The 23,097-nt window shown below is 36.1% G+C and overlaps 1 protein-coding gene across 4 annotated transcripts in view; it reads right to left on the bottom strand.

The window, feature by feature from the left end:
* Positions 1-23,097, bottom strand: part of SPAG16 (sperm associated antigen 16) — a 968,000-nt gene that overhangs the window by 813,615 nt on the left and 131,288 nt on the right. For all 4 annotated transcript variants that reach the window (XM_027589886.2, XM_027589888.1, XM_027589889.1 and 1 more), the window contains one exon: positions 6,501-6,628. In XM_027589886.2, coding sequence (XP_027445687.1) covers positions 6,501-6,628 — 128 coding nt within the window. The remainder of the gene's footprint in view (positions 1-6,500; positions 6,629-23,097) is intronic.

Here is a 23,097-nt window from a genome sequence, read left to right as displayed (position 1 = left end):
TATTGTAAATTACAAAACCAGCAGAACATATCCTCATAGTGTAAAAAGTGTTTTCAAATATTCTGTACACTACTTATACATAGTGATTACACACATTTTTTATCTGTATATAATTATTATCTTCCTAAGGAGAATTTTCTTGAAGCTTCAAAAAACTGCAAGTTCTTTGCCTGCTTGGAGAATATAAACACCATACCCACTACAATACCATTTAAATTTATTTTAAATATATGTTATAAAATACTAGTTAAATTTATAGTCATAAAAGCAATTTAATATTTAATTTGAAAACTCACATTTTAAAATATAATTAGCAGTTTCTTATAAGCATATATAATTTATAGCCAAAACAATAAGAGAAATTAAGCTTTATATTGACCCATGTCTAAAAATTACACTTCTACAATGCCCCCTTTTTTGCATTAGAAGTTATTTAGTCACTTTATCTTTATTTCTGGTGTCTGCTTCCATGGAAGGGCATGGAATAGAACTGACATGAATCTAACCACTTGCCAGATGGTGCACACAGTTGTGATTGTGTTCACAGTACACTCTAAGAGGTCTCATCCAAATCTAAGCCTACTTGGAAGTTTAATAGACATCCCAAACATAAAATGCCCAGCTCCAGATTCCAAAGTTTCCCCTCCCTTACCTTTTCCCTTAAAAATTAATGGCCACTGTATCTTCCTTGGCTCTGACCAAAAACCTTGGACTGACTCATCTTTAAATCCCCTCTCTCACTCCACATCCAGCCTATCAGAAAATCCTGTTGATTTTCTCATCAAAAAATAAAAATCTTACCATTTAGTCTCTATACCATTGTCATCCTAGCCCAGAAAATCTTCATAACTCTCTTGGATTATTGAAATAGTTTCTAACCAGTCTGCCAGCTTCTATCTACCCTTAACCCCTATGACAGTCTAATATCCACACAGCAGTCATAGTGATCCTGTAATGTAAATCAAATCAGGTAATTTACAAAGTCCTCCAACAGCTTTCCAGCATTCTCAGAATAAAATTCAATGTTTTCTTTACTGCCATCTAGAAGGCCCTTAAGTCAAACCCTTTTTGGTCTCCAAGTACCTAACTTCATTTCTCCTCCTCTTTCCTAAGCCCACCTACTCTGTTTATCCTAGTCTCCTTGTTGGAACATCTTGGACATGTTCCCATCTTAAGAGCTTTGCATTTGCTGTACCCCCAACTCTGATTTCCCTCCTTAGTTCTCTGCATGTCTCACTTCCTCACCTACCTCAGGTTTCCATTATATGTCACTTTCTCAGAACAGCCTTGGCTTCTCTCTTTAAACCTGAAGCCACCCTGCACTCCATTTCCCTGTGTCCTGCTTTATGTTTTTCTCCAGCACTTATGGCCATCAAACATACCATAGCATAGATGTGTTCATTATTGGTTTATTACCTGTTCCTTATAACAAATACAAGCTCCCTGGGAACAGATTTCTGTGTATTTAGTTAATTGCCCACAATAGTGCCTGATAAACGCTCAATAAATTTTTCTTGAATGAATGAGTAAATATGAAAGTACTATCAGCCTTTTAAAATCTTATTTCATTCATCTTACATAGCCTAACTCCTCTGTTTTCACAGAAATATAGTGCATTGGTCAGGGCAATTAAAGCAGTACCACAGACAAAGCTTGATGAAGGTCAGGAACTCACCAAGCAACAGATGACTCAAGAACACATGTTCCTTCTAGCATGTGATTCATCATTTTCAAAGTCCTTTGATTCCAGCTAGGAAAATGAGGATGGAGACAGCATAATACCAATGGAAGCCTTAGGGGATGGGTCTGGTAGTGGTGTACACTGGCTTTGGTCAGAATTGGTATCACACAGCTTAGCTTAGTTAAGAAGGCTGGGAGATATAATCTTCTAATGGGCCCAAGGAAGAGAAAACTGGGTTGGTGAGCATCTAGCCAGTCTGCCACACATACACTAGAAAAGCACTAACATTTCATCTTTTTTTTTTTTTTTTACTTTTATAAAGTACTTTAAAATTTATGATGCATGGCATGCCTATGGAGAACCATGATGGAAATAAAGTAGAATGATGGGATTGAGCATGACTAGAGGAATGAAGAGAGAAGTGTTAGCTACATTTTTTAAGAATAGCCTCTCTGGGTAGGTAATATTTGAGCTGAGATATTAGAGATGAAAAAGTCAGACATGCAAAAATGAGAGGTGTAACAACACAAGTAGAGGGAAGAAACTAGTACACAGACCTGGGGCAGAAGTAAATGTGGCATGTTTGCAGAATAGTGCAAAGACTGAGGTAGCAGAGGGTACTGGGCAGGGAATGGGAGGGAGCATCTGGCCAGAGGTTGGCAGGAGACAACTTGCAGAGCCTGGTATGCCACATGATGAAGTCTGGATTTTACTTTAAAATAAGGGGAAGACATTATTGTATTTAAAGCAGGGAATCTTACGGCCTGATTTATATTTTTAAAAGATCTATTTGGTTATTGTGAAGTGAGTGAATTATTATAGGGTGAGGTAGGGTGAATTAGTAGGCTTTTGCAATAGAAGAGATATAAAATATGTAAATGTATGCTGGAGGAAGTGCCTATCAGACTTACTGGTAGATTTAATGGTGGGAAATGCAAGGTGAGAGAATGAGCAATCCCAGTGACTCCTAGGCCTTTAGCTTGAGTAAATTCACAGAAGTTCACATTTTGCTTTTACAAAAATGAGGAAGATTAGAAGACCAGGTTTTCTGGCAGAAAAAGAAAAAGAATTCTTTCTGGGCATGACAATTTGGAGAAATTTATTAGATACCGAAGTTCAGAGGAGAAGTCAATGGTAGAGAGATCACCATGGGGACTATCACCATATGGAGAGTATTTATAGCCTGAGGATGGGAGAGGCCACCTGGAGAAGTGTAGCAGTGAGAAGAGCAAGCTGTAGGGCTGAGCCAGGAAGGAGTGGAGGGAGGCTGAATCAATCAACCAGAAGTCTGGCAGAAAGGAACCCCCCCCCGAAGATGCTGAACAGGACAGCTTGGAAGTCAGCAGGAAAACCAGGACCATACAAATAATGGGAGTCAGGAGAGGAAAAGCAGGTGTGGTAGGTTGTATTGACTGAACCCGAGAGGTAAAGAAAACAAGAACAGTTAAGTGGGACTGGTGGTTGGCACTGAAAGAGCAAATGCCTGACAAAAGTAGCTTCAGGGCAGAGGAAAGAAAGGAAACTCCACCGGAGGGGAGAACAGAAAGAACAAGTAGAGGATGTTAGTTCCATCCACACTGCTGCCAACCTTTTTGGTGAAAATGAGCAGAGCAGCTTCTAAGGAAACAGAATAGGTGTGGTGGGGGGTTGTCTGGCCAAGAAAAAAAAAAAGTATTTTTAACTAACAGGAGTTACTGAAGGACATTTTCTATGCTGAAAGGAACCACCCTGTGAAAGTAGGAAAAAGACTTCTACCTAAAATCAGAACTTAAATATTCTCTTAACTAATCTGATTTAAAATCCTTCTGGTTCTTCGACCTATGAAATTGCACTCTATAAAAATGCAAATTAGTACAACATTAAGAATTTTTAAATTATCTGGAATTTAATATGCATTTATTTTATTTTGAACTTGTTAGAAAAACAGTAAAAATACATTTTAATATAGCTGTTTTTCAAGGAAAAAACATATAATTAACAAATTCTGCATATAAACACAATCTAATTAATTATTTTAGTATCAAAGTTCAAAGCAATTATCAGGGGAAAAGAGGATATTGGCCAAACTCATACATTATATGGTTGTATGTTACTGGCAAACTTGTATGCCTGATTGTAAAAATAGACACTATTTCCTCAGTATTTTTCTTTAAAATAATTACATGGCTTATTCACTGTTTAGGGGTTTGCTTTTGAGTTAACCAGACCTGATACAAATTCTTTCTCCGTGACTCTCAAAATCTCTGAGCTTCATTTGTGTGTGTGTGTGTGTGTGTGTGTGTGTGTGTGTGTGTGAGAAAGAGAGAGAGAGAGATGTGGGAAAATAATAAATGCCCTATAGAAATACAAAGGTTAAAGATAGCATGTACAAACCAGCTGAATTCTAGCATTTATAGATGCTTAATGTTATTACTGATACTATTATTATTATTATTATTATTATTATTTTGATTAAGAAATCTATACACACAGAGGAAGAACTTAATTTCTGTTGATGGTAACTCACAAACAAAAATAAATAGTTACTTATAAAACAAAAGCCTTTTCTTTATTCCATAAAGAAACATATCAAGAAGTCAATAAATATTTTATTACAGAACCATAAAGTACCAAACCTTTCTGTGTGTGTATGTGGGGTCAGGGAGTGAGTGATTTGGTTTTAAAATTAATAGAGAATACAAAATTATTTGAGCAACACTGAAAACTTATAACTGAATTTTATATTAGGGCTAGTTAATGGTTGGTAGCATAGAACGACAGTATAGAGAAAGAAGTAGAATAAAATAGTGGGGAGAGAAGCAAGCATGTGACAATGAAGAAACAGTGGTATAAGGAAGTAGCAACTGAGACAAACTGGAAATGAAGAAGACAGGCAAGAAAAGGGTCAGGTAAATGAGTTGTCCCAAAGTCATAGCTTAATCCTCCTTTGAGGTATGTTACTCTAGAAGATTAGTGATTATTCTTTCTACTAGTGATTGATTTTTTTTTTTTACTGCCTAACTTATAATGTTAGTCTTCTCTCCCAATGGGCTAACTAATGAAAATTATGACAGAGAAATTATTCCCTGGTAGTAGCTGTAGTAGTAGTTACCAGGGCAGCTGTCTTTCCAAAGGCTGGAGATGAAGCTGAAATCCAGATTTTGTCTTTTACTAAAAGTTAAATATTTCCCTCCTTATCTTCTCTTCATTTTCATTTAATAGAAGTTTTTCCCTTAACCTCAACTTAATTGTTGGATTGACCAGTATTTCTTATTTTCTCTGTAAAACACACTAGTTGTGCTCACTGCAACTTGATTGCTCAGAATTCTCAGACCATGCCCCCGGAGACCAGCACAGGCCACGCCCACCAGCTAAGGTCCACGATTACACAGAGTTCCAAGGAGTTTCTTACTAACCCTCCTTATAAGCCAGTTGTGCTTGCTATTGTAATGTAATTAAAGATTAATCAAGGTGATGAAATATGAGGGTGATAAGTTGAGCTGTCAATGAAAATTAAATTAATGCTACGGAAAGGTGAGAGGATCTTCTTCGGGGTGTCTCAAGTTCTTGTTCCAGATTAAGGAAATCACAAAATTGAAACTGTAAACAATACATTATTTGTATAGCTTATGCAAGAAATATGGTGTAGAATTCCAATCAATAGTCACTTAATCAAAGAAAAAGCCATGGCCTTACCATCAAGACTGGCGAGGGAATGTAAACGCATTGTTTTAAGTCCAAGTAGAGTACTTCAGGTATGAGTATGTCATTTTTATGGCTCCTTTACTAACAGACCCTTTCAATTAATTAACTTACTTGTTTTGATCAGGGCAGATAAGATCATATCTGCTGTACTCATAGATACCACAGACAATAAATATTCTTGCTACATGGAAATAATCAAACACATAGGATTTAGAAAATAAATAACACATCCAGTCATTGGGAGCAAAGTTTGCAAAAGAAAAAAAAAATACTCGCCACAGGTTACTGTATGTAAGTTATTAGAGTTGGTTAACATCTTATTCTGAGACATTTGTCCTCATTAAATACAATAGGAGCAATTACGTTTGCCACATATTTTTTACAAATCTAAAATTTCTTGAAGATTGATGACATAAACTTGGGAATATATGAACAAATGTAAGAAAATAATATTACTTACCTAAACCATAATTAAAATGATATATCCATGATCATATATAAAAGCTACTCCTAAAATTTTAATATACCACAGAACTATGTGATAGAATATATATATATACAGATTGTCCATATTAATATTTTTCTTGGAAACAATGAGTAAAAATTTTATAAGACTTAAAATAAGTTTCCCATATATATATAAGTATGCAGATTCATAAAATAGTGCATTTTAATAAATACCAAGTGATAAGATTTGTCTTTAAACTGATGTGATTATGGTTCACAAAACTATAGTCTTCAAAAACAAAATAAATGATTTGTTAATGAGGAAAAAACATTAATTGGTAAAACTGTAAGTAAAATAATCAAATGAAATGCATAGTTGCTGAGATCCCATCTTTTAAAAGAAATCCTACAAACCTCTCTAGAAACAATCTGTGCTTTAAGCCTACACTACAACCTCTACAATAAATACACACAATAGTGCACTTAGTCTGCACTGCCACCAAGTGCCTAAACCAATTAGTTTTAAGATTCTTGCAGCAGCTATAAGCAGATTCTTTTGCTGTTATGAGTAGCAATTTGGAAACAGGCTAAGAACAAACCACTTTGACCATGAATGGTTATAAGAGCAACACAATTTAGACGTGACAATAAAATCCCAAAGGCATTAATAAAACATCAAGATTCCTACCAGGTCACTGGAAGCTCATGAAGTCTAAAAATGTTATTCAGCTTGTAGTCAAATTTTGCTGGACCAATATTTTCTTTACATAAATACAGGTTTGGATTTGGTTGCATATCTGTGGGAAATTCTGAATCCTAGAGGAAAAAGAAAAAGCAAGAGCTATGTGTAAAATAGCCATATCACTGTACACTACACATTGATGCCATCTTATTTAATATTAAATTACAACGTAAATATTACTATTGTATTCCCTCAGGAGTTACCCTAAGTCCTTCATTTCCTATTCCAGTTTTGAGAAAGCATGCAAAAAAGATAAAATGTTAAATAAGGCACATACCTATTTGCATAAGTCTAAACTGCATGATACATGGAAAAATTATTTAAAAACACCTCCTATTAAATTACAATGAAATACAATATGGTATTGTCTTATATTATTGGTCAATTGTCCTTTTTCAATAAGTTTCCAACCCCAACAGTAATGTCGCAAAATCTGTGATTATTCTTATACCCCTTCTGTCTTCTATAAATGGTGAACCAAAAACACTGTATTGGGAAAAAGAATAATAACATAAGTTATTGGATTAATTATAGTTTTCTTCTTAAACCTGAAAACACAGGGCTAATTTAAAGGCACTTACTAAAGGTAAAATATTTGTCATAATTATTTTAAATCTCACATACAGTAGAATCCATATCTGCCAAGTAATTGTAACTGGAGATCAAAGATCATTTTTAGTCCATAAGAAAGTAGCAGTGGAAGGAAAATATGCTATAAACAGGCACTTAATTAACACTTAATAATGGATGGATTAATTGCTCAATGCTACAAAAGAAGGAAGTAATCAATCAACTTATTCTTAATGCTTTGGAATTGCCTTTAGAGAGGGAGGTATATCATTTGTTTGTGTACTCATTCATTAAAAAAATATTTGTAAGTGCTATTTATCCCAAACATTATTCTAGGCACGGGGAATCCACCAATGAACAAAGCAGATAAAAAGTCTTGCCCCTGTGGAGGTTATATTAGAGATGGAAAATGATGAAACCAATTTTTATGAATGAAGTATTTTTCTGATTAACAAGGTAACACATATTCATATAGAAATATCATGCATTCCATATACTACAAAGAACAAAAATAAAAGAAATCTTACTTTCACCACATAGATATAATTACTATTAGCACTTTGATGTAATAATATGTCCCTCATAAGATTGAGACCATATTCTATTATCCACCTTCCATTTTTCATTTAACATTGTACCGCTATATTTTCACTCTATTTAGTCTATTTTGAAAGAATAAATGCCATATTTTATTTAACATTCAGTTATCTTTGTTTTCCTTATGATTATCAATGCTATGAACAGACTTTTCTGTCTATAAATCTGCACTTCACTGATTATATTCTTAAAGCACAATTCTAAAAGTATAAATAAATAATTTGAATAAAATACTTAACAAAAAACATGATTCCTCTTCACAGATTGCTCTTTAGAAATGTTATAGGAATTTATATACTGCCTGTCATATAATACTGTGTGCAATTTGCCACAACTTTGTTAATGCTATCCATACATACAGACACACACTTATATTTAAAATAACACATTCAGGGATGGGCTAAATGGGTGCTGGGTATTAAGGAGGACACGTATTATAATAAGCACTGGGTGTTGTATGTAAGTGATGAATCATTAAATTCTGCTCCTGAAACCAATATTATACTATATGTTAACTAACTAGAATTTAAATAAAAACTTGAAACAAAAAAATAACTGAAATAAAATAATACATTCAGTAAACTCTTTCTTTGACTAATATTTATCATTGCATGTCTACTTCATGACAGACACTGGTTTTACTCTTATGTCTTTGAACAAAACAGACAAAATGCCCTTCCTTGTGGAGATTGCATTCTAGCATGAGGACACCACGGATGATAAAAATGATAAACATGTAAATTATATCTATAAGGTAAAAAGTCTTAGGGAAAATTGTTGCTAATTCATATAAAAACTACAATATTGACATTTCTTAAATTGATTAGGTTTAGTTTTTGTGTTTCTTTTTTTCTTTTTTTTACTGCATTTTTTTCTGAAATGTATGTTTATGCCTTTTGTCCGTTTTACTATCATTGTGATGAAAATTCATTTTTTTAAAGATTTTATTTATTTATCTGAGAGAGAGAGAATGAGAGATAGAGAGCATGAGAGGGAAGAGGGTCAGAGGGAGAAGCAGACTCCCTGCTGAGCAGGGAGCCCGATGTGGACTCGATCCCAGGACTCCAGGATCATGACGAGCTGAAGGCAGTCGCTTAACCAACTGAGCCACCCAGGCACCTGAAAATTCATTTTAATAATGTTTCTTGGGTTGGAAATGGAGGGAGGGTAAACTATTATGCCAGAAAATGTAGCAAGGTGAATCAGAATCCAGTCTGATATAATTTTTTGACTACATGGAAAAATCTAGAACCATAAACTATTTATCCACAGCAATTTTTACAAACACTATTAAACCAATCATTATATAAAACTAAAACAATGAGACATTTAATAAAATCTAATCAACTAAGCTTAATAAAACCAAATCAGCTACAGCCTCTTTGGTATAGCTGAGAATACAGGAAAACATAATAATACCTGAACAACTATTTAAAGGAAGATTTTTAAGAGCAGCAAAGGCCTAGAAACAGCAATCCTATCCAAACATAAATGCACTTGCAGAGGCAAAATGTAAGACCCCTTCCATCGCCCAGCATGTATACTGAAATGTTCTGGGAAACAAAAGCAAATAAATGGGCAGGCAGGATCAGTGAGGCAAATGCGGGATACATAAATAAGGACTGTGCATAGAGAACAGAGAGAGTAAAATAAATTTTAAAAACTATTCGTTTAAGCTACATACCATTATCATTTCTCTGTATTGACAAGGTACAACCGGAGGGCAAAGCTAAACTCCCAATAATGTACTTTGATAGGTCAGTAGTTCTTTACTCTGCCTACCTGTTGAAATCATCAGGCAGCTTTTTAGAAAATACCAGTATCACTGGATCCCACCCCAGACCAATTAAGTAATAATTTCCTAGGGTAAGGCTCTGACGTCGGTATTTATTTTAAAGTTCCCCATGTGAAATAAAAGTCAGGATTGAAAAAAAAAAAATCCTGGCTTTCCCTAGGGATTGAGTTCCACCGCATACTAGCATGTGAATTTAGTCAAGCTATTTAACAAACTTTTTAGGATGCATTTTTCTATCTGTAAAATACAACCAAAATCACACCTGATTAATAGGCTGCTGTGGGGATTAAATGAGATAATCTCTATAAAGCAGTAATCACATTCTTGGCACCTAATAAATCTTTAACAATCATTAGCTATTTCTGCAGATATTATTATTGCTGCACTTAGTGGCACATGTTAATTTCAGCCAGTTAATAAATTCATTATGATTTATATTATTCTCTATTTATTTATTATAAAATATTTTATCCAACTCAACTTTCAGGTTTAATATTCTCCTGGGATATTGATTAAGGCAGATTTTAGTATGATCCCACCTGTCAGAATCCCGGTCCCATATCTAGTTAACTGTTGATTATCTCTGTTCCAAGATCAATAATAAAAGGAACTCTTGCTTCACTGGCCAGCCAGTAGGAATCAAATATAGTCTCCCTGCCTATGTATTCAAAGGATGAAAAACCGGATGGGTAACTCTCTTGCTATTTCAGTGATGAATGAGTTAGGCATTCCCTGAATCTATCCTGATTAGGAAGCCAAACTATCTTCTGGGCCTCCCTCCACAGGAGTCTCTTAGGCACCCAGGTGTCTTTCAGGTCCTGTATCTATGTCATTCAACTCACGTTTGCTTCTCTATCTTGTTCTTTGCTTTCATTGATCTAACATTCAAGGGAATCACCCAGACCAATTTTGAACCTGAAGTTCAAGATTACTGACTCAACATTTGAATGTTTATTCTGTATCAGGTACTATGTTAGTTACCAGACCAAAAACAAAAGTAGAATACACTCCTTCCATTGAAGGACTCACAGTCTCATGAAGGAGCAGCATAAATGAAAAATTACATCATTGAGAAAAGCTAGAGTATAAATATGCAAAAGATATTAAGGTGAAAAAATAAGCAAATAAATCTATGAAGTAGATATGCAATTAAGATTACTAACTGCAGATACTGTCATTATATTGATAGATTCCATGGACTGATACAACCCTAGTGCACCAGTATGGCTTTGCTGATACTTAAAATACTGAAAGATATTCATACTACTTGCAAACAACTGAAACTCTGAGCATATCCTCCATGTTCCTCTCTCTCCACCAACCCTAGCCCCTTCTTTGGGTACTAACCCTTGCCCCCAACTTATTCACCATCATGCCTTAATTAAAGTAATTGTTAGCACACCTGAGCCTCCAGGACCTTTCTCCCATTCCACATCCAGCATCCATTCTGATTGGTCAGTGCCCATGTTATAATGGTTATTAAATATTTTGACTATCACTCTAAATTTATATGTATTTATGGAGAATTAGCTCTTTGATAGATTATTAACTTAAAAAGAAATGTACACAATAGCATATAAATAAAATCATCCCATTTTGGGCGCCTGGGTGGCTCAGTTGGTTAAGCAACTGCCTTCGGCTCAGGTCATGATCCTGGAGTCACGGGATCGAGTCCCACATTGGGCTCCCTGCTCAGCAGGGAGTCTGCTTCTCCCTCTGACCCTCTTCCCTCTCATGCTCTCTATCTCTCATTCTCTCTCTCTCAAATAAATAAATAAAATCTTTAAAAAAATCATCCCATTTTTATAAAATAAAAAGGATCTACATAGGTAAGCACTAATGTATGTATAAAACATTTTGAGAGAGAGAGAAAAACCTAACAGTAGTCACGAATGGATGTGGTAAATGGATATCAGAACAAAGGGAAGAGAATCATTTACTTTTAATATTATATCATTTTTTACTGTTTGAATATTTTACCATAAGCATGTATTGTTTTTTTTCTTAAATTTTCAAATAAAGTAATATATATAAGGAAACTAGTCCTACACGTATAAAACACTCTTTAATTTGTACCTAATATTTTCCTTTTTAAAGATTTTATTTATTATTTGAGAGAGAGAAAGAGAGAAAGAGGAGCAGCAGAGGGGGAGGAAGAGGGACATGCAGACTCCCCACTGAGCGAGGAGCCCAAGCAGGGCTTGATCCCAGAACACTGAGATCATGACCTGAGCTGAAATCAAGAGCCTGACGCTCAACCAACTGGGACACCCAAGTGTCCCTGTACCAAGTATTTTCAAACCATCACTTACCTGGATATGATACCTAGATTCAAACGACTATTTAAATAAACCAATTTTGGTAGGTGTAGCAGAGACTATTGAAAGCTCCTCTGCATTTCCCTGCCTCCCTTCCAATTAAATTGAGGTAAAGTGACTGAGTTTTGAAACAGGATATGAGCAGGAATGATGTAAGCCACCTACAGTCCTAGCCTTTAAACATCCTGACATAGTTCACCATTTTTCTTCTCCTGCCACAATCACTTTGGAGGGCCATGTAGATGACAGACGGTGTAGATGACGGATGGCTGTCCACATCCCTGCGTCACTGAATGGAGGAAAGCCACACAGTCACACCATCCACAAGTTAAGAATGAACCTTTGCTGTGAAAGGGCTTTGGATTTGAATCTTATCTCTTGAAGCAGCTAATGCTGTTTACATTGACCAATATAGTTGGGAAATGATTATGACTAATCATGAGCCATTTACATTATTTAAAGGTAGTAAGATGGCAGAGGAGTAGGCAACCTAAATTTCCTCTGGTCCCAGGAATTCAGCCAGATAGGAATCAAACCATTCTGAACACCTAAGAACTTAACAGGAGATCGAAGAAAAGAATAGCAGCAACTCTCTGAACAGAAAAGCGACCACTTTCTGGAAGGTAGGACGTGCGGAGAAGTGAATCTGAGGCAATATTTGGGAAGATAGACGGCGGGAGGAGGGGGCCTCCGTCAGCCACTACTGGCAAGTGAGTGATACAGCCGTTCACACCAAATTGGAACTTTTAGAAGTCTGCTCCACTGAGGGACGTCGCCCCAGTGGCTAAGCGGGGGATGGAACCCTCGCTGGAACAGTGTGGTCTCAGGACCCTCAGGGTCACAGACCAGGGGTGCCTGAGTGCAACAGAGCTCCCAGGTATCAGAGCGGGGAAGCCGGCTGCAGAGATGGAGCCGAGGAATGGGCTCTCAGCTCATGGTTGCCATAAACTGATCCGCGGCACAGTCAGGCTACTGCTCTTCCAGCAGGGACCCAACAAGCGGCAGATCCGGGGAGACTCACCTTCCTCCCATGGGAGGGGTGGCACAGGAGTGCACAGCAGGGATCTGCTGGGTTTGGAGACTCCACACGGGTCGGGTGCCAGAGATAGAAATACTCATCACAGGCCAGGTGAGCACGGAGTGCGGCCGGAGCCTGGGGAGTTGGGAGTGACTGACGGCTTTTCTCTGGGAGCTCACAGAGGAGTGGGGCCCCAAGTTCTCGGCTCCTCTGGGCTGGAGATTGGGAGGCCGCCATTTTCACTCTCGTCCTCCAAAGCTGTACCAAAATCTTGCAGGGAACAAAAGCTCCCAAGAGCAAACCGAGCAGATTACTTAGCCTGGCCCCAGCAAGGGCAGAGCAATTCCACTGCTAGCAAAGACACTTGGGAACCATGGCAACAGACCCCTCCCCCAGAAGATCAGCAAGAACAGCCAGCCAAGACCAAGTTTACCGATCAATGACAATGGCAGAACTCCAGCACTAGGGGAATACAGCACATAGAATTCATGGCTTTTTTCCCCCTGATTCTTTAGTCTTTCAAAGTTACTTTTTTTAATTTTCTTTTTTTTCTCTTTTTCTCTTTTTCTTTTTTTCAATTTTTCTTTTTCCCTTTTTCAACCAACATCTTATCAATCCCCTTTTTTAAAAATCTTTTTTATTTTTCATTTTTAGACTCATATTCTATCCCTTCAGAGTAGTTAACCTTATTTTTGGTATATATATATAAGTTGTTCTATCTTTAAAATTTTGGGATACAGTTTCTTCTAACAGACCAAAATATACCCTAAATCTCTAGTGTATGGCTTTGTTCTAGTCTCCTGCCTGATCATATTCTCTCCCTTTTTTTTCTTAATTTCTCTTCTTTCTTTTTTCAACCAACTTCTTATCAATTCCTTTTATAAAATCTTCTATAATTTTCATCTTCACCATCATATTCCATCCCTTCATCTTATTTACCCTTATTTTTGTATATATATAAGCTTTTCTTTCTTTAAAATTTTGGGAGGCAGTTTCTTCTAACAGACCAAAATATGCTCAAAATCTAGCATGTGGCAGATCTATTCACCAGCCTGATCATATTTGATCATATTCTTTTTTTTTATTTTCCTTTTTTTTAATTTTTCTTTCTTTCCCTCTTTTCCCCTGGTTTCATGACTCTTCTGATTTGTTTAGTGTATATTTTTCTGGGGTCATTGTTACCTTCTTAGCATTTTGTTCTCTCATTCATCTGTTGTCCTCTGGACAAAAATGACAAGATGGAAAAAATCACTTCAAAAAAAAGAACAAGAGGCAGTACCAACTGCGAGGGACCTAATCAATACGGACATTAGTAAGATGTCAGAATTAGAGTTCAGAATGATGATTATAAAGATACTAGTTGGGCTTGAAAAAAGCATAGAAGATATTAGAGAAACCCTTTCTGGAGAAATAAAAGAACTAAAATCTAACCAAGTCAAAATCAAAAAAGGCTATTAATGAGGTGCAATCAAAAATGGAGGCTCTAACTGCTAGGATAAATGAGGCAGAAGAGAGAATTAGCGATATAGAAAACCAAATGATGGAAAATAAAGAAGCTGAGAAAAACAGAGATAAACAACTACTGGATCACGAGGGCAGAATTTGAAAGATATGTGATACCATAAGATGAAACAATTGGGATCCCAGAAGAAGAAGAAAGAGAGAGAGGGGCAGAAGGTATATTGGAGCAAATCATAGCAGAGAACTTCCCTAATGTGGGGAAGGAAACAGGCATCAAAATCCAGGAGGCACAGAGAACCCCTCTCAAAATCAATAAAAATAGGTCAACACCCCGACATCTAATAGTAAAACTTATGAGTCCCAGAGACAAAGAGAAAATCCTGAAAGCAGCTCGGGAGAAGAGATATGTAACCTACAACGGGAGAAACATTAGATTGGCAACAGACCTAACCACAGAGACCTGGCAGGCCAGAAAGGACTGGCATGATATCTTCAGAGCACCAAACGAGAAAAATACGCAGCCAAGAATACTATATCCAGCTAGGCTGTCATTGAAAATAGAAGGAAAGATAAAAAGCTTTCAGGACAAACAAAAACTAAAGGAATCTGCAAACACAAAACCAGTCCTAAAAGAAATATTGAAATGGGTCCTCCAAGCAAAGAGAGAGCCTAAAATAACATAGACCAGAAAGGAACACAGACAATACACAGTAACAGTCACCTTACAGGCAATACAATGGCACTAAATTCCTATATTTCAATAGTTACCCTGAATGTAAATGGGCTAAATGCCCCAATCAAAAGACACAGGGGATCAGATTGGATAAAAGAACAAGACCCATCGATATGCTGTCTGCAAGAGATTCATTTTAGACCCAAAGACACCTCCAGATTGAAAGTGAGGGGGTGGAAAACCATTTACCATGCTAATGGACACCAAAAGAAAGCTGGGGTGGCAATCCTTATATCAGACAAATTAGACTTTAAGTCAAAGACTATAATAAGAGATGAGGAAGCACACTATATCCTACTTAAAGGGTCTATCCAACAAGAAGATCTAACAATAGTAAATATCTATGCCCCTAACATGGGAGCAGCCAATTATGTAAGCCAATTAATAACAAAAGCAAAGAAACACATCAATAACAATACAATAATAGTGTATTTAACACCCCCCTCCCCTCACTGAAATGGACAGATCATCTAAGAAAAGATCAACAAGGAAATAAAGACTTTAAATGACACACTGGACCAAATGGACTTCACAGATATATTCAGAATTTTCCATCCCAAAGCAACAGAATACACATTCTTCTCTAGTGCCCATGGAACATTTTCCAGGATAGATCACATCCTAGGTCACAAATCAGGTCTCCACTGGTACCAAAAGTTTGGGAATATTCCCTGCATATTTTCAGACCACAATGCTTTGAAACTAGAACTCAATCGCAAGAGGAAAGTCGGAAAGAACTCAAATACATGGAGGCTAAAGAGCATCCTACTGAAGAATGAATGGGTCAACCAGGAAATTAAAGAAGAATTAAAAAATTTCATGGAAACAAATGAAAATGAAAACACAACTGTTCAAAATCTTTGGGATGCAGCAAAGGCAATCCTAAGAGGAAAGTATATAGCAATACAAACCTTTCTCAAGAAACATGAAAGGTCTCAAATACACAACCTAACCCTACACCTTAAAGCAGGTAGAGAAAAAACAGCAAATAAAGCCTAAACCCAGCAGGAGAAGAGAAATAATAAAGATCAGAGTAGAAATCAATGAAATAGAAACCAAAAGAACAGTAGAAAAGGTCAACGAAACTAGCAGCTGGTTCTTTGAAAGAATTAACAAGATTGATAAGCCCCTGGCCAGACGTATGAAAAAGAGAAAGGACCCAAATAAACAAAATCATGGATGAAAGAGGAAAGAGCACAACCAACACCAAAGAGATACAAACAATTATAAGAATATATTAGGAGCAACACTATTCCAGCAAGTTAGATAATCTGGAAGAAATGGAGGCATTCCTAAAGATGTATCAACTACCAAAACTGAACCAGGAAGAAATAGAAAACCTGAACAGACCTATTAACACTAAGGAAATTAAAGCAGTAATCAAAAATCTCCAACAAACAAGAGCCCAGGGCCAGATGGCTTCCCAGGGGAATTCTACCAAACATTTCAAGAAGAATTAATTTTTCTGAAACTGTTCCAAAAAATAGAAATGGAAGGAAAACTTCCAAACTCGTTTTATGAGGCCACCATTACCTTGATCCCAAAACCAAAGACCCCATCAAAAAGAAGAATTACAGACCAATATTCTTGATGAACATGGATGCAAAAATTCTCCCCAAAATACTAGCCAATAGGATCCAACAGTATATTAAAAGGATTATTCACCACACCACGACTAAGTGGGATTTATCCCTGGGCTTCAAGGTTGGTTCAACATCCACAAATCAATCAGTGTGATACAATACATTAATAAAAGAAAGAACAAGAACCATATGATCCTCTCAATAGATGCAGAAAAAGCATTTGACAAAACTCTTCAGAGTATATGGATAGAGGGTACACACCTCAATAGCATAAAAGCCATCTATGAAAAACCCACAGAGAATATCATACTCAGTGGGGAAAAACTGAGAGCTTTCCCCTAAGGTCAGGAACACGGCAGGGATGTCCACTATAACCACTGCTATTCAACATAGTATTAGAAGTTCTAGCCACAGGAATCAGAAAACAAAAAGAAATAAAAGGCATCCAAATCACAAAGAAGTCAAACTCTCACTCTTTGCAGATGATATGATACTTTATGTGGAAAACCCAAAAGACTCCACCCCAAAACTGCTAGAATTCATATAAGAATTTAGTAAAGTGGCAGGATATAAAATCAATGCACAGAAATCAGTGGCATTTCTATACACCAACAACAAGACAGAAGAAAGAGAAATTAAGGAGTCGATCCCATTTACAATTGCACCTAAAACCATAATACACCTAGGAATAAATCTAACCAAAGAGGCAAAGAATCTGTACTCTGAGAACTATAGAATACTCATGAAATAAATTGAGGAAGACACAAATAAATGGAAAAAGTTCCATGCTCATGGATTAGAAGAACAAATATTGTGAAGATGTCAATGCTACCTAGAGCAGTCTCCACATTTAACCCAATCCCTATTAAAATACCATACACTTTCTTCAAAGAAATAGAACAAATAATTCTAAAAATTTCTATGGAACCAGAAAAGACCCAAAATAGCCAGAGGAATGTTGAAAAAGAAAAGCAAAGCTGGCGGCATCACAATTCTGGACTTCCAGCTCTATTACAAAGCTGTCATCATCAAGACAGTATGGTACTGGCACAAAAACAGATACATAGATCAATGGAACAGAATAGAGAGCCCAGAAATGGACCCTCAACTCTGTGGTCAACTAATCTTCGACAAAACAGGGAAGAACGTCCAATGGAAAAAAAGACAGTCTCTTCAACACATGATGTTGGGAAAATTGGACAGCCACATGCAGAAGAATGAAACTGGACCATTTCCTTACACCACACACAAAAATAGACTCAAAATGGTTGAAACACCTAAATGTGAGATAGAAGTCCATCAAAATCCTAAAGGAAAACGCAGGCAGCAACCTCTTTGACCTCAGCCACGGCAACTTCTTCCTAGAAACATCACCAAAGGCAAGGGAAACAAGGACAAAAATGAACTTTTGGGACTTCATCAAGATAAAAAGCTTTTGCACAGCAAAAGAAACAGTCAATAAAACCAAAGACAACCGACAGAATGGGAGAAGATATTTGCAAATGACATATCAGATAAAGGGCTAGTATCCAAAATCTATAAAGAACTTATCAAACTCAACACCCAAAGAACAAATAATCCAATCAAGAAATGGGCAGACATTTTTCCAAAGAAGACATCCAAATGGCCAACAGACACATGAAAAAGTGCTCCACATCACGGCATCAGGGAAATCCACATCAAAATCTCAATGAGATAATGCCTCACACCAGTCAGAATGGCTAAAATTAACAAGTCAGGAAACGACGATGTTGGCGAGGATGTAGAGAAAGGGCAACCCTCCTATTCTATTGGTGGGAATGCAAGCTGGTGCAGCCACTCTGGAAAACAGTATGGAGGTTCCTCCAAAATTTGAAAATAGAGCTACCATACGACACAGCAATTGAACTACTGGGTATTTACCCCAAAGATACAAATGTAGTGATCCAAAGGGATAGGTGCACCTTGATGTTTATAGCAGCAATGTCCACAATAGCTAAACTGTGGAAAGAGCCAAGATGTCCATCGACAGATGAATGGATAAAGAAGAAGTGGTGTGTATAGACACACACACACACACACACACACACACACACACACACACACACACACAATGGAATATTATGCAGCCATCAAAAGGAATGAAATCTTGCCATTTGCAATGACATGGATGGAACTGGAGGGTTTTATGCTGAGCGAAATAAGTCAATCAGAGAAAGACATGTATCATATGATCTCACTGATATGAGGAATTCTTAATCTCAGGAAACAAACTGAGTGTTGCTGGAGGGGTGGGGGGTGGGAGGGATGGAGTGGATGGGTGATAGACACTGGGGACGGTATGTGCTATGGTGAGTGCTGTGAATTGTGTAAGACTGTTGAATCACAGACCTGTACCTTTGAAATAAATACATTATATGTTAAAAAAAAAAAAGGAGATAGTAGGAAGGGAAAAATGAAGGGGGGGAAATCGGAGGGGGAGATGAACCATGAGAGACTATGGACTCTGAGAAACAAACTGAGGGTTCTAGAGGGTAAGGCGGTGGGGGGATGGGTTAGCCTGGTGATGGGTATTAAAGAGGGCACTTACTGAATGGAGCACTGGGTGTTATATGCAAACGATGAATCATGGAACACTACATCAAAAACTAACGATGTAATGTATGGTGATTAACATAACATAATAAAAAAATTTAAAGGTAAAAGATGAATATTTTAAGGTAGACATTGCATTAAAGAAACACCACATTAAAACAGATTTTAATGTATTTTTTTCTCTTCTTGTTTTAAATCCCCATGTGGAGAGGCATTTACTCGAAATGGAGAAGTTTTGTTCAGGCTTCTGTGCCCTCATTATTTCATTTATCACTCACATAGTCCATGCCTGCTGACAAACTTCACACTTCATCATCTAGTAATGACTGACAGCTGACATTATCAGCAAGACTACATTAAGCTAATTGACATTCACAGTCGAAGTATGAAAATGGAAGTGAGTCAGGGAAAACCCTCCTTACTCAGAGATTTGTTCAATTTCTTGACCTATATATTTGTTTGTATTATGTGGTCTTAGATTGTAGGGAGAAGGCTTATACTTGCAAAATGCTGTTTTCACATGTACTTAAGCATTTTTTATCTAATATCCTCAGTTTCTAATTATCCTTTAACGTTTCTTTTTTTTAATAATTCTTTTTTTTTTAATTCATTTGACAGAGAGAGAGAACACAAGCGGCGTGGTGGGGGGGCGGCAGAGGGAGAAGGAGAAGCAGACTCCCCGCTGAGCAGGGAGCCCAGTGCAAGGCTCGATCCCAGGACCCCAGGATCATGACCTGAGCCGAAGACAGATGCCTAACCAACTGAGCCACCCAGGCACCCCTAAAGTTTCTACTCTACATGACTATATCGAGCAAAATAGTTTTAATGCATGTTAAAGCTATCACTCAGTCCTTCTTTACTTTGATCCATATCAAATTAGAAGAGTGTAAAAATCATGACATCTTAATAACATGGTAATCATTACGAACACTACCACTGAGTAATACAACTTTGCCTACTTTTTAGTTTTTCTGTCTTCTAACTATAATAATTATGCTAATTCCTGCCCTTTTCTTAATCCCCTTTTCCTGCTGTTTCTAATCTGCATATAGGCCCCAAAATACCACAACTAAATCTATTAAAACACTATTAAGAACATTATCTTAACTATGCCAATAAGGTTCTGTATTAGGACCTTCTACCCAGTAGTGTAATAGTTTTCAATGCAGGTCATTGTCTCTGGTGAGATCCCCTGTTGTTGGCTTCCTTGGAGTGTAAGTCTACATTTTTGATGACCAAGTCTCCAGAAAAGACTCGATACGAATTATGCAACAGAAGTTGTTGTGAAAACTAGTTTAACTATTTGAGAAGAAAATATAGAACACTGCATCTTATCCTGCTTCCAAATTAATTCCAGATGAACTAGATTTCAATGTTAAAAAAAAAAGAAATCATAAAATCCACAGAAAGGACATACAACTAAATACTTATATGATTTGGGAATGTGGAAGCGCTTTTTAACAATAACATTAAGGAAAAAATTGTGAAGTAGAAGACAATTATATTTGATTAAATAGGTTTTTAAACTTCTAAAACAAAAGAAAAAACCGCAAGAAAAATGTTGGTGTGTAAAAGCAATATAATTACATACAAAGAGATTTTAAAATCAATCATAAAAACTAAACTCTTTTGAAGAGAAATGTATAGAAATTATGGATATACAAGTCACCCAAAAAGTCATCAGTAAACATCTGAGAAGATTGTCTCACTAATAATTAAATACTAATTAAAACAACAAATGAGGTGTTATTCATTTGCAAATTGGCAAACTATTTTTTTTAAATAAGATTATTGCATTGGTGCAGTTACTCTCATACACTGCAAGTAGTAATATTAATTGATATAAACTTTCAAGAAATTTAGCCATATATATCAAATATAATTAAAAAATGACCAAATACCTTTTATCAGTAAGTCTCTTTCTAAAAATATATTCTAAGAAAATATTCAAACCAATGTGCTAAGATAAATACATGAAGATACCTATGAACCATTATTTATTATTATGAAACACTCAGAACACCTAACTTGTAATAAAAATGAACTACAGAATGCCATGCATCCAGGTGATAGGATACTACATAGTTATTAATAACTGTATTCACAAAGAATATTTATAAACATAGACAAGTATCCATGTAATTTAGAGAGTTTATGCATGACATATCAATACAAATAAAGTGGGACTAGAAGAAAGTGTGTCAGAATATTAACAGTAACTAAGTCTTTATGCTTTTTATTTTATTTTGTATTCATTTCTGCATTTTCAAATGCAGCTGGGTTCTTATCCTTCTATTTCTCTGGAAGCCATCCTGGTAACTCCCATAGTCCCCAAGAAGCTAAAAAATGATGCTAATCAAAATCCAAGCAGGATTAAAGGAGGTCATGGGGTCATTCATAGTATCTAGTTATTGCTTATGTGTAGCTATTAAAATATAGCTTTTTATTTTCCCAACAGTTTTAAAACAGGTCAGTTTACTCTTGTAAGAAAATAGTTATAACACCTTTTTAAAATTTTTTGACACAAAAAAATAAGCAGTTAATTGCAAGATGACAAAAATTAATGAATTGGACATTTGCCAGTAAAGAACATAATCTATTTAGGTTTGTAAAGTAAGGCAATTCTCCACTAACAGTTTTATTTTAAAATGAATGAAGAATTTCTAAGCCCTTATTAATTCCCCTCACTTAGCCTCATGTAAACTAAAATTGATAGACATGGAAATTTCAATGACTTTTAGATTATATCCCTTTCACTATAATTTTCATTTAAAATAAGCAATTGTGTAATCTCTGTGAAGCAGAGACCAAGAATAAGTCTTATAAAGGTTAAATTTGCCTGAAGATATATCTGACCAGCTAGAAATTGCTGAATTGGATGACTTGTCTAGTTTCATTCACTGCCTAATGTATTCTCTAGTTGGCGGGCTTCCAAAATGAAGAATAAGTATGCATTTTTGTAATTGAAATTGCAACACTTAGCTTAGCTATCTTATCCTGACTTTAATGTTGTTAAATTAATCATTATAATTTAATAAAAAAATATTGTCATCTAATTTTTCATTTTGATAAGGCTTGTTATGCAATAATGCAAATACCTAAAAAGCATCAATAATATATTACATGTAAAATATTCCTAGACAATAAATTATAAATTTTAACACCATATAATCACACAAAACCGTTGTAAACCCAAAAACATTCAAAGGGAGGGTGGAGGAAATGGAGAGACAGGTAGCACAAAGCACATGAAGGTTAAGAAAGGTGCACCATAATGATGATACCAGTGACCATTTCGGACAGTGCCAGACACTGAGCAGTGCTAGACGATGTTTTATGCAAATGTCAATAAGTGGAACAACTTCTGAAAATGGTGGCTCTGTTTTCAATGGATGACTAAATCATACTTTCACCTATTGGACTGATGGCATTACTCTGGATAAATGTCAAGAGTTTTCCAATTCGTTTTGTGGATAGAAAGTATGGATAATTATTGACATCTCTCCTCACTAGTTTTATCCACTTCCATTCCTCAAAGGCAATGCAAAATTTTGTTGTAGCAAGCTAAATTTATTTGCATTACAGCTAAGGAGGCGTGTCTAATACTTCTGCCTCAACTGATAGGCATCCGTTTGTTTTACATGTCCAGATACAAATGCAAGCCTGTGCCTAAAATGATATTATGTTAGCTGTCTTTTTCGCTGTCCCTGGAGTTCTACAAGGATAATCTGCTTGTGCTTTTTTGACTTACAACATTACGAGGCTCCACAGTAAAATAACTAACTTCCACTCTAAGTTACTCAAGGTACTTACAATTAATATGATCTCTATAATATTTACCTTCTTTTTGTTAATATATGTTTCAGTGATCCTTCTTATCACTGAATTTTAAAT

This window comes from Zalophus californianus, chromosome 3, assembly GCF_009762305.2.
Source record: "Zalophus californianus isolate mZalCal1 chromosome 3, mZalCal1.pri.v2, whole genome shotgun sequence".
Taxonomy (NCBI): domain Eukaryota; kingdom Metazoa; phylum Chordata; class Mammalia; order Carnivora; family Otariidae; genus Zalophus; species Zalophus californianus.
This window is presented reverse-complemented; position numbering and strand designations above follow the sequence as displayed.